Raw genomic sequence first — 22,439 nt, 5'->3', positions numbered from 1 at the left:
AGCAGCAGCAGCAGCAACGCAAGAGCCGGCGGTGGCGCTGCCGCCTCCGCCGCCCGCTGCCTCCGCCGGCGGCTGGCCGTGTGAGAGCAACGTCGCGCCGGGAGGGACGAGAGTGACGAGGGAGGAGAAGAAGAGGTCCTCCTCTGCGGCGTGCGGCAGGAAGGCCTGAGCAGGAGAAGGTGATGATCGTGATGGTGACAGACGGGGAGAGATCGACTACTCTGTGAAGATTCGGAAGTTGGTGGTGGCAAGGGAATCGAGGCCCCCAAGGAGGAGATACTGCTGACTCTCAAGGGTCCACAGCAACTAGAGCAAGAGCGGCGTGCGGCAGGAAGGCCTGCTCTGCGGCAGAGAGCCTTCCAGTGTCCAGGAAGTGTCTAAGAAGTGTCCAGGAAGTGTCGCCTGCTCTGCGGCAGAGAGCCGCGCCGGGCGCAGCTCGGCCTGCCCGGCGAGCTTGGACGACTTGTACAGCCGAAAGCAGCGGTTGCGCGTGTATACGCCGAGGTCGACGAAGGTCGTCTCGAAAGAGGCAGCGGCCACGCCCACACCGCACGGCGCGTGCAGCGACGCGAGAGGGGCTGGCGGCGTGGCAGCGCCTCGCCACCCCCCCTCCGCCCACCCACCCGGAAGTTCCGCCGCTGCAGCGCACGCTGCCGCGCACCCGACTCTCGCCGGTTCGCCATGCCGGCAGTCGCTGGCTCGGGCCTCCGCCCTCCTCATGCGCTTGCGCGACCTGCTAATCGGCGAGTCGTCCGCACGGCTGGCATCGCTCTCCGCGTCGCTCGGCGAGGGTGGCGAGGAGGGCTGCACCGCTGCAGGCGCTTCCGCAGGCAGCGGCGCCCTCCGCTGCGGCGTGGAGCCCGCCGGCGGTGAGGGCGCCACAGGCAGCGGCGTTGAGCGCGCTTCCGCAGGCAGCGGCGTGGAGCCCCCAGCCGATGCAGGTCGAACCCACAGCGCGTTCAGCGCTGGCTCAGCCGCCCGGCGCGCAGCGAGCTCGTCGACCCACGCGCGCACGAAGCGGCCGCAGTGGCCGTTGTCAGCGAACGCGGCGCCCGGAAGCCGGACGACGAGATGGCGCGAGAACTTGGCCGCCGTCGATGAGTCGAGCTCAACAATCGCGTCATCGGGAGGGAGCACGCCGTACTCCCGGTGCAACGCGGCGCACACCTCGCGGCGCACCGTCAAAGTCATGGCCTCGCCGCACCGGTCCGGGTTGGCGCGCACGTAGAACTCGAGGTCGAGGTACAGGTGACACGGCTGCCCCTCCGCAACCACCTCGTAGTGGTGGCGGAACTGCGGGCGCAGCCGCCGGTACCGCCTCCAGAAGCTCTCGCGCGAGGCGACGATGAATTTTCGCCGCCCATTCGCGCCAATCTCGACCGCCCATGGCACCTCGCCACTTTCGGATGCCTCGCGCAGCGCGGTCTGCTGCTGTGCGTGGAGCGACCAGCCGTCCTCCTCTGCGGTTCTCCAGGCTCGCGGCTTCTTCGCCGAGTCGGCACCGCCGTAGAAGCGGCAGGGTGGAATCTCGGCGAGGCGGCGAGTTGACATTCCTAGCTGGACTCCGGCTGCGCGAGCGGCTATTCGTGTGGCGTCCTCCACCAGGTCCGCGATAACATTAACAAGGTGCTCTGTGTGACGGCTGTGTGAAGAGAGGCGCGCGCACACTAGCAGGCGCGCCGGATTCGTCGAGCCACCCGATTATAATTTATTATTGTTACGGAGTAGGTCGCCTTGTCCCCAACAGCGGCCAACCAGCCAGCGCCTTCCCAGCCAGAGCCTTCGCCGCCGGAGACTTTGGCCTCGAGAGCTCGGGCGAACGTCTTGACGCGCTCCTCTCCCGAGAGCGAGACCGCGCCCGCGGCCGGAAGACCGTCTGCTAACTGGAGGACCTCCTCTTGCGAGACGTGGCCTTCGGCGGCGCTGCCTGACTTGGGCAACTTGCGGAAAACAGCCAGAGCATTGCTCGAGCCGTCGACCTTGACAAGCGTCGCGTTAGAGACGACGTGTGCCTGCGCCGGCTGTAGCATGAGGCTCACCAGCAAGGTGTTGAGGACGACCGAGCGTCGGGGCTCACACGTGCAGCCGCCTATCTTGGCCAACATAGGCGGCTGCACTCGCAGCCGCGTACCGCGTGACATACACGCCCACGCATGGGGCGCGATGTTCCCCTAGATAGGCGCCCACACGTGTAGCCGCGTATGTGAACATCCCTCTGTGCACGTGCCAGCGCGAGTCGCCTTCGCCGACGGGCCGTTTCACGCGCTCACGCCCGCCTATGTTGGCCAAGATAGGCGGCTGCACGTAGGCGGCTGCACGTGTGGGCGCGAGTACCGCTATACGCGTCTGCACGTGTGGCCGCGTATCTTGGCTAAGATACGCGCCGGCACAGAATGACACGTATCAGCCCCGCGCCGAGCTCGATGCGCGGCCAGCGGGTGAGGGCGGCTATTCTCCCCCGAGGCAGGCGAGGATACGCAGTCCCCTGTCGCGCGTGTAAGTCCCGGTTGCCGTGCGCGCCAGCGCGTGTGGCCGCGTACCTTAGCTAAGATACGCGCGCACGGGCGTGGGTGGGTAAAAACGGGTCACTTTGCGGGGTTTGCCACCCGCACCCCTCGATCGTCTCGCCCACCCTCACTGGAGTGTTCATTGGGGGGTCGTAACAAACCCGGTACAGGATCGAGGTGCACACTGCCGAAGCAGAGTCGTCCCCCTTCTGGCAAGCCTTCTCCTCGACGGTGATGGCGGTCGGTGACCGATCGAGCACGAGCTACAAGACTCAAGGGTCAAGAGGACTAGAGGAGGAACTTGTTGAGCAGGATCCAGGATCCAGGATAGTCAGATGCACTACCTCACTGGGCCTGAGATCACCGCACGACAGCAGTGAGACTGCCACCTGCGCGCAGGGAAGCGCCCCGTGAGTCGGGAGGGACCGCTCCGCTCTGGACTGCACTCCAAGTGCTCCCAAATTTGCGGAACCGCCCGCGAGCGACACGCCGTGGACGGCACATGTACATGTTGTTGTTGTGCATGTGCATGTGCATGTTTGTCACATGACAGAGAGTGATTCGCAGACACGTATCTCGCCGCTTCTCAGCGCGGCATCTCAGCACCGTACGCCCGCGGGCAGGCGACTCAGCTCTCTCTCGATGCCTTCCCGCACGTCTCTCGGCAAGCTCCTGTAAAAGTTGCGGGCAAGACGACCAGACGCCGAGCAGATGGCCTTGCGCCGCGCCGCCAGCACGGCGCGGCGCAGGCCGGCGAGGGACTCCTCACGCGGGACGCCCTCCTGCGCCTCGACCAGCCCGCGCGCCTGCGCAGGAACGCTCTTTAGCAGCGCCTCGTCCGTCGGCGCCACCTCGCTCGCACCCCGCGGCGCGACAGCCTCGACCTCAACGCCCTGCACGACGCCGTCTCGTCGCCAGCCTGCGTGGCCGGAGCCAGTCTCTTCGTGTGCGCTGCAGCCGCCGCGCCACGTCAGCCGCGCCACCACCGAGACGGACGCCGCCCAAGTGCCGCACTGACCAACCTCGGCCACGTCAACCTCGCAATCCAGCACACGCAAGGTCCAGCCGCACGCGCCGCCGCACGCGGCGTCAAAGGTGAGCCCATCTCGCGGCGGGAGGGCGGCGGCGTCGCCGCTCGCCACGTCCTCCTGCACCGCCGCAGCGGCGCGCCGCCGTGTCGCATGTGAGCGGTGGAGCAGCAGCGCCACCTCGTCTGCGAGGGTGCGCGTGCCGGGCAGCGGCGGCGCGGATGCGCTCGCGGTTGGCGGCGCGGCGGCGCTTGCGGGCGGCGGAGACGGCGCCCGAAGAGACGGCGCCCGAAGAGACGGCGGGAAGCCCGCGGCGGCGGCGGCGGCGGCGGCAGCGTTGGTGGCCGCGGCGGCCGCAGCGGCGGCGGCCGCGGGAGGCCTGACGGCTGGCGGGAAGGCGTCGCGCTGAGCGAGGTGCGTGAACTCGACCAGGCTCGTCGGGGACAGCGTGGGAGGCCAGTTGGAGGCGGAGGCGGACATATACGTGTGTATATACAACACAGAGTGCCCGACCCTTTTGTGCGCAACTGAAAAGAAGAAATGATGCTTGATTGCTCCCCGCGAGATTGTTTTGTCTCCCGAAGAAAAAATCAATCCCGGAATTATGTCGAAAAAAGAATCCACTCACGCTCCAGAGGTAGAGGACCCCGTCATACTGCTGTGAATAGGGACGTAACCCATACTGTGCCTGGTTCGAGAGAGAGAGATTTTTAGCAATACCGTTTTGTTTTGGTTCGATGACCTGGTAGCACATGGGCAGAAAAAAAAGGATACTTGGGGCGGGGCGCAGCAGAGGCACAACCAGGTCCGTTGTGAAGTGTTGGGCGCGCCACCCAAGAGCCTAGGTGCTAGGTAGGTGCGGATCATCGGCAAGGCGCAACGCGTGCCGTCGATCTTTTTACCTTCTATCATCGTTTGGGTTGTGATCTAAGAACTTGAATTAGGATTCCTACACCACGGACTTCAGGTTACACCTGAAGCTCTTCTGACAGCGAGCCCTTCTTGCCGTACGGCTCTTCCTGTTTGTCGGCGCACAGAGCCCTCCAGCGAGATAGGAACGACTGTATTGTGTATCGCTTTTGACGGATCGACCGTGCTTGTTATCAATACCGATCTCACGTACACAGTTAGACTCCAGACGTTCTGTACTCTCCTATCCGGCAACCGGCGAGACGCTGTCGTGAGCCAGTTGCGGCAGCCGCCAGCGGAGGGGGCCGCCGAGTCGCGCAAACACACACACACACACACACAAACACACACACATTATTTCGGTGGTCTCAGGCCCAGTGAGGTAGTGCACCGGTCTAACTCGGATCCTGCTGAACAAGTTCCTCTTGTAGCTCGATCGGTCACACCGCCATCGCCGTCGGGGAGAGGGGGGACGGCACTGCTTCAGCAGCGTGCACCTCGATCCTGTACCGTGTTTGTTATGACCCCCCCCCCAATGAACACACCAGTGAGGGTGGGCGAGACGATCGAGGGGTCCCGTACCATGCGGAATCGACCCTATCCGGTGCTCAAGTGCTCAATCATCGGGCGGCGGCGCGGCGCGGCGGCGGGCGGCGCGAGGCGGCGGCGCGGCGAGGCAGCGGGCGACGCGGCGACGCAGGGCGGGGCGGCGCGGCGGCGGATGGTAATTACTTATTTGTTAATTAATTATTAATTATTAATCATCGGGCGGCGGGGCGGCGCGGCGGCGGGCGACGCTGAGCGGGGCGGCGCGAACACCTGTACTGACCAGGCCTCTGGCCTTTGATGCAGCGCAGTGGGCCGTCCTCGACTCGAGGGGCTGCCGTCCACCCGTAGCCGTGGCTGCTCAGGCCGGGGGAGGGGGAGAGACCTCCTGTTCCGCGGAATGCGAGCAGGCCCCTCCTTGCCCGGTCTGTGATGCAGGGCGGTGCGCGCGACACGTTCCCGTCGGCCGGACTGTCCTCGTCGAGTGTGTGCCGCCAAGGCGGGACGCACTCAGGGACAGACAGTGCCGACGGGACGCGGCTCGAGGGGCGACTCCCGCGAAGGCACGGCTGGCACCCGTGGCGCGGGGCTCGTCTTCGAAAAGTCGGGTATGGCTCCGCCCGCAACTCTCTCGCTGACACGCGCGCCCCGTCGACCTTACGGCGGGCGCGCTGCGGTCGCACGCCTATCTCCGTCATATGCCACGGCGTGCGATCTAGATCAGCACACGCGCTTCTGCTCGCATACACTCATACAATGAACTGACATCACCCATGAGTGCGAGTTGGGGCTGGCAGTAGGCCGCTAGGCTGTGAGGAGGGCGTCCATAGACACCTCACAAGACCCCACACACGGTCTTGTCCGTGCCTTGCGGCCGGCGAGATTGCTAGAGGCGGAGCGGTCTGCTCTAGCCTCGCACGTTACTCCCTGTCACCTGCCTGTGTTGTTGTGCTCTTGTTTGTACCCTTGGCACCGTGTGTGCTGGGGGGGGCGACAGGGAGGACGTGGCCCTGAGTTATGTGTACGCCAACTCAGGGTGTGTGGCAGCCAGCTGGCTGTGTGTCTTGTGTGTGAGCCTGTTTGTGTCTGTGTGTCGCTCGTGCGTGTCGTCATAATCTGTCCCGCGTCCACCCATACCGCGTTGGTGTCCAGTCCGAGCCTGGCTGTTCTTCACCTTCTTACATACATACCTATAAATAACCTAACCTAACCTAGTCGTGTATCGATCGAGCTCGCGATCCGGGCCGTGGAGCCCACGAGAGAGACTTCGTCTGCTGGGACGGAGTCCCGACGCTCGCTGCGTCCGCCGGTACTGGGGTCTGCACACCTTTCGTTCGTCCGCTGTCGCCATGTCACGCACAGAAAAAAATCAAAACGCGAAAAGCCGATCGGCGGTGCCACCGAATGATGGCCGCGGTGGAGCCGTCTGCTGTGGAGGTGAGCCCTCGCGACTACCTTCAGCTCGCACGCAACAAGCGGGCACTCAAGGCTCTCGCTGCCAACTCGGCTCTCGCTGGCCAAGTCCTGCTCTCGCTCAACGTCACCAAGATTAACCGGCGCGGCAAGTCGCAGACTCGGGTGCTGCTCGTCACCACGAGACACGTGCTCAACCTGATGCCTGACAACTACGCCAAGTGCAACCGCTGCATCCCAGTCGCACGGCTGAGCTGCGTGTCCACCTGTGCGGCCGCACGGGAGTTTGTGATCCACGTCGAGTCCGACTACGACTACCACTTCAAATCGCAGTACTTTGTGCAGGCCGTGGCGATGCTGTCGAGGGCGTACGCGGCGTGCTCCGGCAAGGAGCTGCGAGTCTCCGACATGAGCGTCCGCGCTCTCGCGACGAAAGTGACCACCAAACCCACGGTGCTCAAGGACAAGCGAAAGCCGTCGGTGCTCAACGCGCGGCTCGGCCTCTCGGGGGTGCCGTTTGTCTCTAAGAGCACGTCAGGGCTGCCCGTCGCGATGGTCGAGGATTCGGACGAGGGAGACGACGTGGACGACACCCCCTTCCTCGACATCGCGCACGAGCGCTCCAGCGTTGGCGACGGCGACGGCGCCTCCGCGGTTGGCGGTGCCTTTAGCGCCAGCAAGTCTCGCTATAACGTCGAGGACTTCGAGATGCTCAAGGTGCTGGGCAAGGGCGCGTTCGGAAAGGCACTCGGAGCCCTGCCCCTGCCCCCTACGAGCGCGCGCCCGAAGCCGACCTGCCGCGTACAGGTGATGCTCGTCAAGGCGCGCGACCACGGGACGGTGTACGCGATGAAGGTGCTCTCCAAGGCGGTGCTGCTGGAGCGCAATGAGGTGACGCACACGCGGACCGAGCGGAAGACGCTCGAGGACACGCACCACCCCTTCCTCGTCCACCTGCGCTTCGCCTTCCAGAGCCCGTCCAAGCTGTTCCTCGTCATGGACTACTGCTGCGGCGGCGAGCTCTTCTACCACCTCAAGTGCCGCGGCCGCTTCGACGAGCCACGCGCGCGGCTGTACGCGGCCGAGATCGCGTCGGCGCTCTCGCACCTCCACTCGCGCAAGGTTACCACCCCCACCGAGGCCTCCCCCTCCATCGCCCCCGTCTCCGGCGCCTCCACCTCCGTCCCCCCCTCCACCCAGCCCTCCTCCTCCGTCACCCCCGCCTCTGCCACCGCCTCCCTCACCCCCGCCGCCTTCGCCTCCGCCTCCCTCGCCACCACCGCTCCTGCCTCCCCCGCCCGCCCCCCCACCTACGCCCCCGCCACCCTCACCACCGCCTCCCTCGCCGCCACCGCCTTCGCCGCCCCCACCCCTTCCGCCACCACCATCGCCCCCGCCACCCGCCCCACCGCCGCCTTCCCCGCCTCCCCCGGGTCCACCCTTCCCTAGCCCGACGGCGGCTCTCCCCGCCCCCCCCGTCTCAACCACGGTAGCCACCGCCTCCCTAGCCTCCCCCTCCCTGGACAACGCCCACCGGGCCCCCTCCGCCCTAGCCCCCCCTGCGCTTGAACCCCTGCCTGCCCGTCGCTTCCTACCTCCTGCACCCCCTCCTCCCTCACCCCGGACTCTGCCCCCACCTCCCTCACCCCCACCGCCTTCCCCGCCCCTTCCTCCACCGCCCACTCCACCACCTAAGGTTATCTACCGCGACCTGAAGCCCGAGAATGTGCTGCTCGACAGCGACGGCCACGTGCGGCTAACCGACTTTGGCCTCGCCAAAGACGCGATGGAGCTCTCCGACAAGACGCACACCTTTTGTGGCGCGCGCTGCCGCCGCACCCGTGCCCCCCCCCCCCCTCCCCGGCCCTCTTGCCCCCCGCCGCCGCCCGCCCGCCCGCCCCGGCCCGCCCCGCCCCCCGCCCACGCGGCCGCTCTGCCACGCACGCCCAGGCACGCCCGACTACCTCGCGCCCGAGGTGATCCGCGGCGGCGGCCACGGCCGAGGCGTCGACTGGTGGAGCCTCGGCACGATGATCTACGAGATGCTCGGCGGCCTCCCTCCGTACTACTCAGAGAACGTGAACGCCATGTACGAGAAGGTGCTGCGCGCGCCCCTCGAGTTCCGGCCAGAGACGGCCTTCTCGTCCGACGCGAGGGACTTGCTCCACGGCCTGCTGCAAAAGGAGCCTGAGCAGCGGCTCGGCTCGTCGGCTCGCGACGGCGAGGAGCTGCGAGAGCACCGGTGGTTTGCGCCGATCGATTGGGCCAAGCTCGAGCGGCGCGAGCTCGAGCCGCCCTTCAAGCCGGAGGTCGGCCACGAGACGGACGTGTCCAACTTCGACGAGGAGTTCACGTCGGAGGTCGCGCAAGAGTCGTTCGGAAGCGACTCGGCTCTGAGCGCGAAGGCCGCCGCCGCCTTCGCCGGCTTCACCTATACCGACGCGTCAGCGCTCGCCTGAGCGGACGCATGCGTGCAGCTGTTCACGCAACTCGCAGAGATGCCACTTGAGGTTGAGGCGCGTTGAGCTCGAGGTGCGAGACGGACGCGGGCGCTGTACACGCCAGGTGCCGGACTCTCGCGTTCGTTTGCGCGCTACTCTATCTCTTCTCGAGTGTTCATGTGCTTTTCGAGTGTATGTATGTATACAGAGAGAGGAGTCAACTTTGGGGTGTATTGTGGTCGGTGGGAGCCGCTTAGCGCTTTGGCAAATCGTGGAGACAGTTGCGAGTCACGCTCGGGCGGACAGCACCGATGCCGTCGCCGGACGCGGCGGCGAGGCACACGGGCCCCGGCGTGGCGCGTCGGCAGGCCCACCACGAGCGGATGCGCGACGAGCGCGCTCGGGAAAAGCGGCCGCGGGCGACGCGGAGCTTCCGCCGGAGGACGACTCGGTCGAGATGGCGAGCGCCGTCCACGTGCTGGATAGCGTGGCGGAGGTGGTAAAAACATTCGTTGCCGCCGAGTCGTGGACAAGTGCGCGGGGCTAGCGGTCATTATTGTGACAGGGAAAATTTGCAGTTTACTACGTTTTGAGCTTTTCTCTTGCAGATTACTATACACCACACAATCCAAGAGCTTTTCTCTTGCAGATTACTACACACCACACAATCCACCTTGCAGATTACTATACACCACACAATCCAAGAGCTTTTCTCGTGCAGATTACTACACACCACACATCCACCTTGCAGATTTCTACACACCACACATTCATCGCAGACTACTCACCTGCAAATCCGAGGTTGCAGTTACTACCCCCTCGTACGCGGCCGCGGACATGCTCGTTGGTTGAACGCTGAAACTTGATCGGGCGTAATCCGGATTGCCTGCATATGATCTACGCGTCGGCTGCCTCCCGCTCCACCCGCCGCGACGGGCGGATGCGCAAGCCACCTCCCGCAATCCTGGGCGACTATCTCTTTGGTGGAACCGCACTCAAGCAGGCTCGGGAGCACACGACATCCGCGAGCATCACGAGCATGAAAGAGAAGGTGCTCGACCTCCACGACCTGACCGCCTTCCCTGCGTTTGGCAAGAGCGGCGGCGGGGAGCGGGGAGAAGTCGGCGGGAAAGCCGGCGGCGGCGTCGCAAAGTGGGTGTGTTGTGGTTCTTGCCCAAAAATGCGTGTGGTTTTTGCCCATGCACATTTTTTTGCATTTTTGCATATGTTGCATATCACACATATCATGGCATTTGAACGCATTATAGTGCATTCAAGACTGCATCTGCATTTTCTGCATTCGTGATTCGAGAGGCAACTGCATGCATTCGGTGGGCAACTGCATTTCAGCTGCATATGCATTTTCTGCATTCTTTGCATTCGGTGGGCAACTGCATTTCAGCTGCATATGCTTTTTCTGCATTCTTTGCATTCGGCGGGAAACTGCATTTAGTTGCATGGATTCACTGACACACGGCCTCCATTGCGTGTCCGTGTGTACCTAATCCTCCAAAAAGAAATGATGTCCCTACCAGGGCGGTGCTGGCTGTCTCGGTCGACTACAATCTCCTGCTCCGTGCGCAAGTAAGCAACCGCAGCGCGAACATCAGTGCGGGTCAAGTGCATGTTCGCCGAGCTGACAGTGCAAAATAAGTCGTCAACGGAGCACCTGAGCTCTCCTTCGAGGTGCTCAAGAGCCGCACCGGCCGCGCGGACAAGAGCAACGACGGCGGCGAGGTCAGAGTGGTCAGCAGCAGGAGGTGGAGGGACCGGACGAAGTGCTGCTCGCGGTGGGTGCCGGTCGCCGGGGGCGCCGGGGGGGGGCGCTAACAGACCTCTTGCGCCCGCCTAGCCAACAAAATGGTGTATCATCTTGATGCATGCAAAATTCTCTACATTAGATGAGGCAGGAACCGGAGCCAGATGGCCAAAGGGGTGGACTGCTCAAGGGCCTCCCATTGTCCTTGGCCTTGCCTACTCAGCAACATGCATCACTATGCACTTAAAATGCAATTACTAGAGTGCTGCAAACTGCATCGCGATTTACCTCGCTCGTAACATTTTAGAGAACATTTTTCGTAATTAATAATTCGCACCGTCCACAGATTCACAGGGGGTCGGTGCTTGATCCGGCGCCCGACGCCCGGCGTTGCGAGGCACGCGGTGTGCCCGACGGGTTCGCGCGGTCGCGGCGAAGGCTAAAGAGGCGGTCCTTCAGAGTCCTTCAAACGCTGGAATGCCTCGTTCTGCTTTCGCGTCGAGCCCTCCAGCTCGCCGCCACCGCCGTGGTCGCGGAACCACCGCGCACGCTCCTGCAGGAACTCGTCCTCAATGTCAAAGTCCGTGGCTACCGGTGCGGGCGAGAGCGGGCGTGCATTTGCTGCTGTCGGCTGAATGATGCTATGGTCCACTCGCAAGTCACTGGCACCGTCGCGCCTCTCGGCACCTCGTCCCAAGGCCGGCCGTAAAATAAGGAGATGCGCCCCTGCAACTCCAGCGCGCGCTCCTGGTCGAGTTCATATGCGTCGCTGTCGTCAGGCGCCTCCTCGCGTGGCCGCCTCACTGGCGAGTCTGGGGTAGGGCAGAAGTTATCCCCGTAGGCGGGCGAGCCAGGCGGTGTCGGACCTCCACCGCCTGGAGCAAGCTGCGCCTCGAGCCATGCCTGTGACGCCTCTGAACCCGGGTCGCGCAGGTATGCATCGGCCTCAGCAGCATCGCCCGTGTAAGCTTGATACGCGCAAGAGAAGTTTACACGGCGGTTGCGAAAGTTGGCAATGCTGCCACGGGTGGAGAGGCTGCCCCAATCACCAGTCTTCTCACTCAGAATCTTGCGAGGGGACCCGCTCGCAATCCTAGAAGGGTGGCGGGGGCTGTGAAGAGGCCCGCTCTTCTCGACTTGAATGTACTCTCCTAAGCTGTGAATCAGACGCACTTGCCTTCGGCCCAATCCCGGCAGGGTGGGCGTGCTTTCACAGCCTCACGAGAGTAACTTGAATGAGAGGCTCTCCTCTCTCCCTCTCCCACCCACGCGCTATTGGTCGCTCTCATCTCTCACCTCGCGATCTCGCAGACGCGGAATGCCCGTGATCTACGTCTCTGAAGAGGTTCAAGGCAAGCGCCGTCTGCTGCAGCTCGTCTTCCCTCGTTTGTCCTCGCGATCAGCGCCAGAGCAACCTCGTCTAGATGCGCCGTGACTAGACCATCACCATGGCGGCCTCATCTCCAGCACGGAGAGCACACCGACTTGCGATCGACGCGCGCCCTGCTGCGTGGCGACAGGCACTCGAGGTGGGAGTGGCCCGAGCTGCGTGCGGGAAGCAGCACCATCCAGGGCTTTGGCCTTTACCCTCGAGCGGGCGGCGAGGTGAACTGGGAGAAGCTCGAGCGGCCGCTCGCGCTGCCGTACCTGGGCAAGGAGACGGAGGTGGAGAGCGCGTCGCAGGCGCGCGTGCTCCGCTCCGTCCTCAGCGGCTGCTTTGACCTCTGCCGCCGCGACGAGCTCTTCACGCCCAAGGGGCACGTCTGGGCGCGAGTGACGGGGGCGGCGCGGTGGCGGCTCGCGCGGGGGAGGGAGGGCTCGAGGCGCGAGGGCGTGCCTCCGTAGGTGCAGGACGGGATCTACGTGACGTCTCAGCCGCGGCGCGACCTCGTCGACGGCCAGCAGGTGGTCGGCGACGACGAGTGCCTGCTGCAGGTGGAGGCCGACGCGGAGAGGGCGGCACGTGAGCGGCGTCTCTTCACAGCAGCGGGCGTGAGCAGGTGGGTGTGGATTCGTTGTACGACAAGCGTGGCGTCTCGCACGTCGACGAGGGCGACGAGGAGGTCTGCTACTTGCGGGCGGAGGAGGCGCGCGAGCTGCTGCACCTGCCTCCGCACGTGTTCTCGCTGCTGTGCGCGCACGCAGAGGACGGGCACGCGGACCGCAACATCTCGACGCACATCGTGCAGTTCATGCGCAAGGCGCAGGCGCACCTCATCGTCAACGCGCACCCCATGTTCCGCAACTCGGCCTTCATGATGGGCAACGCGAACGAGCCGTTTCGCGGGCCACACCCTCGCTGCCAGCCTCGAGGAGCGGCGCCCGCTCCTCGCCGCTGAGGACTCAGGAGCGCTGGATTAGGCCGCCCTCGCTGCAGCTCGAGGAGCGGACGCTGCTGCCCCTCTCCGACGACGACCCGCTCCTCCTCCGGCTGGGCCTCCGCCAGCCCGACGGCGCGCGAGCGATGTACGGCGCGTTTGTGCACGAGTTCCCCGAGGTGCGGCGGACACTCTCCCCGCATCTCCCCGCATCTCTCCCCGCATCTCCCGCATCTCCCTGCATCTGCTGTGCGCGGGTCTCCCCGAGGTGCAGCGGATGACGGGCCGCCCCCGCCTTCCTCCTTCTCGCGCCCCGTGCCGCGACGGTGGCATTCGCACCCGCACCCGTCGCACGCCAGGTGGCCGACAAGTCCGCCTTCTTCCTCACGCGGCGCGAGTCGTACCGCCCCGCCGAGGAGCTGACCGTCGTGTACGGAGGCTCGTACAACCGAACCTACTCCACCTGGGGGCACCAAGGCAACCCGCCAATCTACAAGGTCCCCCCCGACCTCTTTGCGGACGGGACGTGGGCCAGCCACGCCGGCGGCGCCTGCGCGCCGTGGGCGAGTTGGCCCGTTCGCACGCCCGGCTGGTTCAACGTCGAGCGGCAGCCGACCAACAGGCCAGCCTTCCAGCGGCGCGAGGACGGCTCGGTAGAGCTGCTGCCTGACCTGCCGCTCGTCGTCAAGGTGTGACGCAGTGTGACGCAGCAGCCCCACGCGCCACCCCAAGCTTTGAGCGCCACCCGCCACCCGCCCGCCACCCCGCCACCCCCCCTTTGCTCCCCCCCCCCCCCTCTCGCAGGCGCGCAGGCAGGCGCTCGACGGAGGGACGCACGAGCAGCGGCTCGCGAAGCTCGACTCGCTCTTCCTCGACTGGTCCGTCCCGCAGCTCGAGGCGACGCCCTTCGCGCCGCCGCTCCGCTTCTACCTCGCCACCGCGCTGCCGGCGAGCCGCCAAAACGAGTACAGCATGGCCGGCGACTCGGACGCGGTGGTCGCCGCCGGCGGCGTGTGGCCGCGGTACGCGCCGCCCGCGCCGCCCGCCGCCGCGCCGCCCGCCTCGGTGGCCGAGGGCAGGGCGGAGGGGGAGGGCGGTGAGGGGGAGGGGGCGGCGCCGCGCCTCGTCGCCGCCATCAAGCACGCCCTCGACGTGCCCGCGAACGACTTTGAGCTTCCGCGCGAGCTGCGGACGCTGAGCTCTGCCGAGCTGCGTGCGGCGGTGCAGGGGGAGGAGGCGATGCTGCGCGACGACAACTCGGAGCAGCTGTACGACTCGGACGATGAAGAGCCAGAGTGGCGCGCGCCGTGGCGGCACGCGCCTGGCACCACCGTGTGGGCCCGCTCGCAAGGCTTCCCCTTTTGGCCGGCGCGCGTGGAGGCGCCCGCCGCGGAGGGCCGCTACTGCTGGTGTGAACAGCGTCTTTTCACACCCGCAGCTGCGAAAAGGTGCCCGCCGTGGAGGATCGTGACACGGCGCGGCTGCGCGACGACGGCTGGAGCTTCGTCTGCTTCCTGGCGTGGAACCCGAAGCGTGCGCACGGCTGGGTGCAGGGCGACGATCTCCTCACGTGGGAAGAGGGCGTGCGGCTCAACTACCTTGCCCTCAAGGCGAGCCGCAAGGCGCACGACACACTGCTGCAGCGTGCAAAGAAGCTCGCCATCGCACGCGTGGCGGGGCGGCCGGCGGCGCCGCCGCCGCCGCCCCCGTGGTGGGTGCTGCACGCCACGCAAGGCAAGGACGCGCCGCTCTCGGAGCCACGGCCCGCGGCTGCCACGCGGCGGCGGAGGGGGGCGGCTGCGGCCGGGGAGGCGGTGGAGGAGGCGGGGGCGGAGCCGCCAGAGGTGGCGGAGGCGGCGGCGGAGGCGGAGGCGGAGGCGGCGGAGGCGGCGGAGGCGGCGGAGGCGGAGGCGGAGGCGGAGGCGGAGGCGGAGGCGGAGGCGGCGGAGGCGGTAGCCATCCCCGAGGTGCCGCGGGATGCTTCGTTGCGCGAGGCGGAGGCGGCCGAGAAGTGGTGCTCCTTTCTGCGCGGGCGCGCGCGCGCGCCTCGACCCCGCCGCTCTCCCTGCCAAGCCCCTCCCCCCCCATCGAGCCTCCCCGTCTCGCCTCCGCAGGCATGTGGCCTACGTCGCCGCCGCCCCGCCGCCCGCCCTTGGACGGCCAGAGGCGCCGCAGGCCAAGGCGCCGCAGGCCGAGGCGCCGCAGGCCAAGGCGCCGCAGGGCGAGGCGCCGGAGACGACGCGGCGCGTTGACGAGGCGGCCGGGCCGGCAACGGGCGCCACGACGCCCAAGCGGGTGCCCCCCGACGCGCCGGCCGCAAAGCGGCCGCGAGTCGAGCCCGCCAAGAGGTCGCCGAGTCGGCAGCGGCAGCGGCCACCGCCGCCGGTGGCGGCGGCCGCACACCATCACGGCACGCGGCGGACCCCGGCGGGCCGTAGCACCGCCACCGCCGCCCAGCAGTGCAGCTCAAAGATCGGCCCGCCGACCGGCGACCCCGGCTTCCGCAGGGTGGGCCATGGCGAAGACAAAGTCTGCGGCACGCCCGGCTGCTCCTTCCCGGCAGGCCACGCGGGCCTCTGCGAGAGCGAGGTGTGCGACCCGCGCGAGCGGCGGCCGAGGCAGGGCCGGGCGGCGCCGCCGCGTCAGGGGACGCTGCCGTTCGCGCAGCGGAAGAACGCGCAGCGGGTAAAGTGACTCCCCCCGGGGGCGGCGCGCGCTGTGTCCGGCGCGCTGCGCTGCTGCGGGCGCGGCGGTGGGGGGTGGGGCAGGCGTCCAGGCACCAGCTTAGTCAGTTGGTCCGGCCGCTGAGCTGTGCTGGGGGGGGGGGCGATGGGGGGTTCGGCTTCGGGTTGCCGATCAGCCCAGAGCTCAGGCCGAGTCAGCAACTTACACACGCGACACGGGGCAGTCCAGTGCGTAGTGCGAGGCCGTAAATAAATCAGAACCTGTAACAAAACGACCAGCCTCCGGCGGCCCCCCCCCCGCCCGCTCCATCCAAACCCGAGTACACAGCGCCTCTCCGAGAGGCGAGAGCGCTGCGCAGACGGATTTACTATCTATAGATAGAGGCTCACGGCACACACGGGTGACATCTGGCAAGTCACACATGAGCGCTTTGTGTGACTTGTTGCAAAAGTCTGTGTTGCAAAACCACCAAACACTTGTCCAAAAACGCCGGCTCTCACGGCAGGCTCGGCCGCGTGCACCGCCAGCTTCTCAGGGCCATCGCGCGAAAAACGACGGAGGAGATGCATCCTAGCTGTCGCCACACCGAAGGCGACTCGACGTCGCTGAGATCGGAGATCAAGCTCTGACAGGTCACACGTCGCTCCTTTGACGCCGACGTGACTCACCCGTGCAGAGCGCATCAGGACACGGTCTCGACGCGCTCGGTACGACGCCTGCGACCCGTCTCGGGTCAGGTGGCACGACGCTCATCGCGCCCGCGCCAGCGCTGCCGTGCAGGCTGCCACGACAAGGTCGAGCACGCTTCTATACGATCGCCCAGCCTTCCTTTCCATCCCATTAGGCAGCCTGGGAACGGTGGCGGTCAGAGGCAAAGCCTGCGAGGGGTGGTGGAACCACATGTCACGGCCACCGCCGGCTCGACGCGACGATAGCCTCCGGAGGCTGACTTTGAGGCACCATCATCGGACGATGTCGACGAGTTGGGTCGCTCTCGCGGTAGCCAGGTAGCCCCCCGTACTAGTAGCACCAGCCATGGCCTCAGGGAGCGCGGGCGAGGGCGCTGGGAGCAACACGGACAAAAAATCATCAAAATAGTCATGTTCACACCACCCGTATTTGCAACTAGTCTTATGTGACGACACACGGGGATCGGGTGGAGCGGCGCGGCGGCGGCGGCAGCGGCACGCGCGGACGGACGGAGTCGGACGGGGCGGAGCAGCGACCGCCTGGGCGGCCGCTGCTCTATCTGCGGCAGAGCGCGCCGTCTGCGCAGCTCGAGCGCGGTCAGGTGCAGGGAAGCGTGGCGGCGCGGGGAAACGCGGCGGCGGTGGCGAGCAGGCGAGCGGCCCGCGCGCGGCGAGGCAGACAGGTGATCGGCAGGCGGGTGATGGGCCGGAGAGTGACCGCGCCCAGCGATCGGAGCGAGCCGATCGTCGCTCGGCCGCAGCTGACCTCGAAGGCGTGCGGAGCGCGACTGTCGGTGTCGGGGGGCGGCCGTCATGTGGCGAGGAGGGAGGACGACAAGTGCGCGTTGTACGGGTCGGGCTCTTCATCGGCCAGTCGAGCGGAGACCTTAGCGTGTCAAAGGAGGCCGTGAACGGCTCCAAGTACCGTCACTACTCGAGTATAAGCTGTGGCGCGCTGTTTCACGGTGCTCCGGCTGCCCCCCGGTTAAGATCTCGTGCAAAACTCTTTTTATCACCTTCAAGTACACCCCCCAGACTCCCCCAAACCGCCCAGGATGAGTTCCTGAGGTGCCAGTCCGCCCGAGATATGACCGGTTGAAGTTGGGGTTCCACGGTCGGGATGGAGGTGCCGAACTGGATGGGGGTCAGCCAGGGAGGCTGTTGTGGCGCACCGGACCGCCCCCCAGCACCGTGCCCCACCCAACTGCATGCATGGGAGTCGCAAACGGTGCTGCACTCGCGGCTGCAAGCACTCACGACACTCAAGCCCACCACCTGCCTCCTACCCTGTACGAGGAGCCATTTCACCCGTGCAACATCTGCACAGGTGTACCGCCGACGCTCAAGCGCCCGGCCCCTACTAGAGTAGTCTTGGGGGACCCACAAACGACCAATACATCCACTCGGGGCTGCAGCATGTGTCCGGGGGGGGCATCCCCGTGAAGCAGCCAGCAGGTGCCGGACACGGCGTTGGCCGTCTTGGACCGAGATCAGGGCGCAACTGCCTACCTCGTGGGGCTGAAGGACCGTCATGGGGTCGGCTTTGATGCTGCCAATCAGTCGGGTCGATAGGTGGCGCCCCAGCGAGATGCGTTGCGGGTGCTCGGCGTCGCCTGCTTGTGTGGCCTGAACGCACTCGCGGGAGCCAGAGAGCAAAGGTGTGCGCGAATTGAGGCTTCTGAGCGAGTCCAGGCAAGCCACAGGACCGGCCATGTGCGTGGGTAGTCGAGCGGTGGCCGGAGGAAGCCTCCAGTAGTGCCTCTCAGTTCGGCACCTCGGTCTCGACCACGACCAGACTGGGAGAACGCCACAGCTTATCATTTCTGCGCACATCCCTTCCGATTCCCCCCCTGACGGAAGATCCTGGTATAACCTTGGCGTTTACTTCGTCGACGTATTCGTTAAATAAATAAATAAATAGAGCAGTCATCTCCCGTAGAGATGGGCAACGCACGAACACAGAGGTACAGTGTGCGCACGTATTCGTTACTTAGCGAAAGTTGTGCGTGGCGGCTTCTTTTTAAACTAAAAACTTTAGTTTAACTTTATACTCTGCGTCGGCTGGGTAGCCCTCTATACTCTCTCTTGTCTGCTATGTTCTAGTCCACCTCCTCTTCGTGCTCATCGCCTTCCTCTTCCTCGCCTCCCTCGCCTCCCTCGCCTTCCTCGTTCTCGTCCACCTCGTCCTCGCCGTCATGCTCGCCGTCTGCCCTCTCGCTGCCGTCAGGCTGTGGAACCGCACAAGTGCCTGGGGTGCCGGGGTCCTCCGCCGCTGACCGAGCCTGCTGCTCCGCGGCGACGAGATAGCTCGCCAGACGCGTCCGGACTCGCAAGTACTCTCGCCGGACGTCCGCCGCAAGCTCGCCGTGGAACTTGCGCGGTCCCAGAAGCAGGTCGAGCTCGCGTGCGTCGAATCTGCAGAGGCCGCAAGCGCGCGGGCACGAGAAGGTCATGTACTCGAAGTTCTTGAGGCAGTGACCAGCCTTGGCAGGCGCGGAGCACTCGGCGCGGTCCGCGCCGCTGCAGCCCCTCTCGATCACGGCGTCGAGCGCCGAGCCCGGACCGGCAGCGGCGATCGCGGCCGCCTGTAGGGCACTCTTCCCCGCCCCCTCCGCCGCGCCCCCCGCCTCAGCGTCGCACTCGTGGACGAGATACGCATAGTAGTTGCAGCCCGACTCGTCTGTCGCCGCGAAGCCGCGGGACGACTCGTCGTACGGTACGCGCGCCACCACGGAGTAGCCCTCACCGCCACACTCGGCCGTAGCACGGCTCACGGCGTCGTCGCCGCGCGGACCGCACGAAGCCTCGTCCCAGTAGCTCACCAGCGGCGATCGCGGGTCGAGCCGCCCGACGGGCTTGCGGCTCCAGTGCCGCGCCACGGGCGCCGCGACGTCGGGGCACGCCACGCCTGCCTCCCCTCTGGGGCAGTGTGCGTTGTAGACGCCGCAGAAGGCCTCGTTGAGCAGCCGGAGGTGCTGCAGCGCGAGCAGGTCGCGCAGCGAGCGGCCGTGCAGCTGCTCTTCCGGCGGAGGGAGAGGGAAGAAGAAGAAGCCGCGCGAGCCGCCACTCTCGGAGCCGGCTCTCCGCTCGAGCCTTCCGCTCGAGGCGGCGCACGCAAAGAGGTCGAGCGAGGTCAGCGCCTGAGAGGAGGCGAGTGCCGAGGACGCGTGAGCGAGAGTGTCCGGGCGTCTCTCAGAGCACATCGGAGTCGCGACGCGCCATCTTGTTGAAGTAGATGTGAGACTGCTCGCGCGACGCGCCGGCGGCGGGCGCGTGCTCGCCAAAGATGCCCCGCGGCAACGTCCCGGGCAGCTGCCTCTCCAGGTAAAAGTCCGTGCCGTAGTGGAGGATGGAGGGCAGCGCGAGGGGCGACGGCACGTAGCCAGGGTACAGCATGGTGTCACCGCGCACGATCGTAGAGACGCCGACCGAGGCGGCGGCAAAGGCGTACCCGTACATCTCCGCCTGCCAGAGCGCCTGGCTCCGCTTGACAGATGCGTCCGCCGCGGACACCGTCCCCTTCTTGGCTGCCCAGTCTTGGAAGGACTCGTCCATGTACGCATCGGGCTCCGCCTTTGCGAAGGCGCGGACGCGGCGGGTATACTCGATCCACAGCGGCGCTATCCTCCGGAGGTCCTCGCGGTGGAAGATGTGGAAGCCGCCGCAGCGGGCGGCCAGCGGGACCGCCTCCGCCTCGAGGAATCGCGACGCGAAGGGCTTCTCCGTGCCGACAAGATAAGCGTACTCGGCCGAGACGACGCGGCCGCGCGTCGCGCCTAGGGCGGTTGGGTCGAGCGGCGCGCGGAGCAGCATGTCGGTGTCGAGCAGCGCGATGAACTCCTCCTCTGGCTCGACCGCCTCGAGCCAAAACATGACGCTCGCCGGCTTGTTGTACGAAGGGTAGCCGACCTCGTCGATGAGCGGGTGGCCGTGTCGCATGTTGTGATGCACAAATGTCGGGCCCAGCTCCATGCCGCGGTAGTCGGCCCTCTGCTCCTCGGAGCAAGCGAGCAGCCGTGTGATGTTGCCGGGCTGTCCGACTGCGCGGTGCGAGTGGAAGAGGCCGGCGGCCTGCCACGTCATCGCGTGGTTGCACTCGGCGCTGAAGACAACGTGGATGGACATGTTGTGTGGGTCCCGCGTCCCGTTAGAAGCGGTGGCACGATCAGACACTGCAGCAACGACTGCAGCAACGGCGCCGTCAGCATTATCCACCCGAGTCTTTTCTTTTGAGCTGGTGCCGCCGCGCGGCGCTCGCGCGGCGGCGGCGGTGTGTGTGTGGGGGGGGGGGGGGAGGGGGGGGGGGGTTCGGGGGCGCGCAGGACAGAGGGCTCGACGATCATCGGCTCGCCGAGGGGGGAACGAGGAGGGGGAATGGGCGGTCGGCGTCGGCGGTCTCGGGCACCGCACCCGTGCTGCCACAAAGCACAATGTGCTGCCACAAAGCACCACTAGCGATTTCGCGCGGAGGGCGTAGTGAAGCGCTGGGGCGCTCACTGTGTGTTATTCGGGTGGGGATCCATCAGTGGTAACCGGCTTTAGTCACAGATCCAAGCTCAGACGTCACACCAACACCACAAACACGCTCACTTCGCCGCTGCTGTAGATGGGCCTCCGGGGGCCCATGCTACGTCGAAGCACAGACCCGATCTCGGCACTCACGGGCTGCCACGCGCCCGCGCGCGGCGCGGGCCGCACCGCCCATGCCCCCGGGTCACCGACCCCGCCTCTCGGCCCTCTCGGCCCTCAGGAGCGTGCGGGAGACCGGCGAGGGGCGCGCCGCGTGCCGCCTGCAGAGCCGCCAGAGGCATTGTCGCCTCCGCTGGCGGGGTTCCCGCGCGCCCGCCCGCGCCCGCGCCCGCCCACGCCGCGCCCGCGGGCTCCGGATGCGCCGCCCTCCTTCTCCTTCTTCTCGATGGCAGTCCACGCGTGCTTGTCGACGGGTCGGCGGCGTGGTCGAGGGGAAGGTCGCCGGCGGCCGCAACTCTGCCGCCGTCGCTCCGCCGGCTCTGATCGAGTATCGGGCGTTGAGGGCGGCGGCGCAAAGCGGGTCTGGCGCATCCATCGCCACGAGCCTCGCGGCCGCGGTCGTGGCACACCTGGTGGCGGCTCTCGAGGCCGTCTCTACGGCGCTCGACGCCGTGTGAGGTCGCCGGCGGCCGCAACTCCGTGTCTCCGCCGCCGTCGCTCCGCCGGCTCTGACCGAGTATCGGGCGTTGAGGGCGGCGGCGCAAAGCGGGTCTGGCGCATCCATCGCCACGAGCCTCGCGGCCGCGGTCGTGGCACACCTGGTGGCGGCTCTCGGGGCCGTCTCTACGGCGCTCGACACCGTGTGAGGTCGCCGGCGGCCGCACCTTTGCCGCCGTCGCTCCGCCGGCTCTAACCGAGTATCGGGCGTTGAGGGCGGCGGCGCAAAGCGGGTCTGGTGCGCCACGGCCACCACCCTTGCCACCGCCCTTGCCGCCGCCCTTGCCACCCTTTGCCGCCTTGCCTCCGCCGCGGGCGGCGGTGGGAGCGGCCTGCTGGGCTAGCATGTTGTCCGTGGCTGTGGACGGGCACGTGGAACGTCAATTCATGTTCTAACGGCCTCCGGGATTCAAACAAAAAATAGCCGGGGCCCTCTCGCAACCCCTCCGACCCCCCGGGACCCGTGGGCGTCGAAGAGGCGCTCTCGGGGGGCCGTTCTGAGTTCATGCTACCACGAAGCACACTGTGCTGCGTCGAAGCACCGGGCCCGAGTCCGTCGGGGTAGAAGCAACAGGGCGTGCGAGGTAGCCGTCACTTTCCTGCCTCACAAGGGCGGGGCTGTCCCGGAAAGTGAGAAACGCCGGGCAGCGTGACGGTCGCACAACTGAACCCTCCCATACGTGTTTGTTTCGCTCCTCCTTCGCTGTCCCATCTCCTCATCTCTTTCCCGCCTAGGCGGGGCGGGCGCGGGTGCTGGGTGCGGTGCGGTGCGTGCGATCGTGCGTTTGGCGTCATGTTGTGTGTGCCTTCGCTTGTTTCTACTAACATCGAAGTTTAGCTCAAAAAAAACAAAGAAGACGGTGGTTTTCATTCCAGCAGGGGAACGGGATTTCGTCGATCTCTAGCAGCACGTGTCAGCTTTGCCGACGAGCACGAGGAGCAGAGGAGTAGGCCTGG

The 22,439-nt window shown here is 66.4% G+C and overlaps 4 protein-coding genes across 4 annotated transcripts; 2 read left to right on the top strand and 2 right to left on the bottom strand.

Annotated features, from left to right (window-relative positions):
* Positions 1–289: 289 nt before the first annotated feature.
* On the bottom strand, positions 290–1,551 carry EMIHUDRAFT_222233 (hypothetical protein; the record flags this gene model as incomplete). The annotated part of the gene is made up of 2 exons (XM_005793230.1): positions 290–356; positions 662–1,551. 2 exons carry the CDS (start codon positions 1,549–1,551, stop codon positions 290–292), a joined length of 957 nt encoding a protein of 318 aa, XP_005793287.1.
* Positions 1,552–6,955: 5,404 nt separating this feature from the next.
* EMIHUDRAFT_69515 (hypothetical protein) lies at positions 6,956–8,862 on the top strand (the record flags this gene model as incomplete). Its single annotated transcript, XM_005793229.1, has 3 exons — positions 6,956–7,525; positions 8,100–8,244; positions 8,354–8,862. The coding sequence occupies 3 exons, from the start codon at positions 6,956–6,958 to the stop codon at positions 8,860–8,862; spliced, it is 1,224 nt and encodes a 407-aa protein (XP_005793286.1).
* Positions 8,863–9,784: 922 nt separating this feature from the next.
* EMIHUDRAFT_108272 (hypothetical protein) lies at positions 9,785–15,615 on the top strand (the record flags this gene model as incomplete). Its single annotated transcript, XM_005793228.1, has 11 exons — positions 9,785–10,000; positions 10,531–10,581; positions 11,163–11,197; positions 12,124–12,376; positions 12,449–12,538; positions 12,604–12,881; positions 12,965–13,100; positions 13,281–13,610; positions 13,726–14,330; positions 14,360–14,935; positions 15,036–15,615. The coding sequence occupies 11 exons, from the start codon at positions 9,785–9,787 to the stop codon at positions 15,613–15,615; spliced, it is 3,150 nt and encodes a 1,049-aa protein (XP_005793285.1).
* A 2,666-nt stretch (positions 15,616–18,281) lies between these two features.
* EMIHUDRAFT_222225 (hypothetical protein) lies at positions 18,282–20,420 on the bottom strand (the record flags this gene model as incomplete). The annotated part of the gene is made up of 4 exons (XM_005793227.1): positions 18,282–18,320; positions 18,533–18,824; positions 18,936–19,435; positions 19,497–20,420. 4 exons carry the CDS (start codon positions 20,418–20,420, stop codon positions 18,282–18,284), a joined length of 1,755 nt encoding a protein of 584 aa, XP_005793284.1.
* Positions 20,421–22,439: the final 2,019 nt, after the last annotated feature.

Source organism: Emiliania huxleyi (genome assembly GCF_000372725.1).
Source record: "Emiliania huxleyi CCMP1516 unplaced genomic scaffold EMIHUscaffold_102, whole genome shotgun sequence".
NCBI lineage: Eukaryota > Haptophyta > Isochrysidales > Noelaerhabdaceae > Emiliania > Emiliania huxleyi.
Note: the sequence above shows the minus strand (reverse complement) of the source record. Positions and strands in the feature narration are given on the sequence as shown.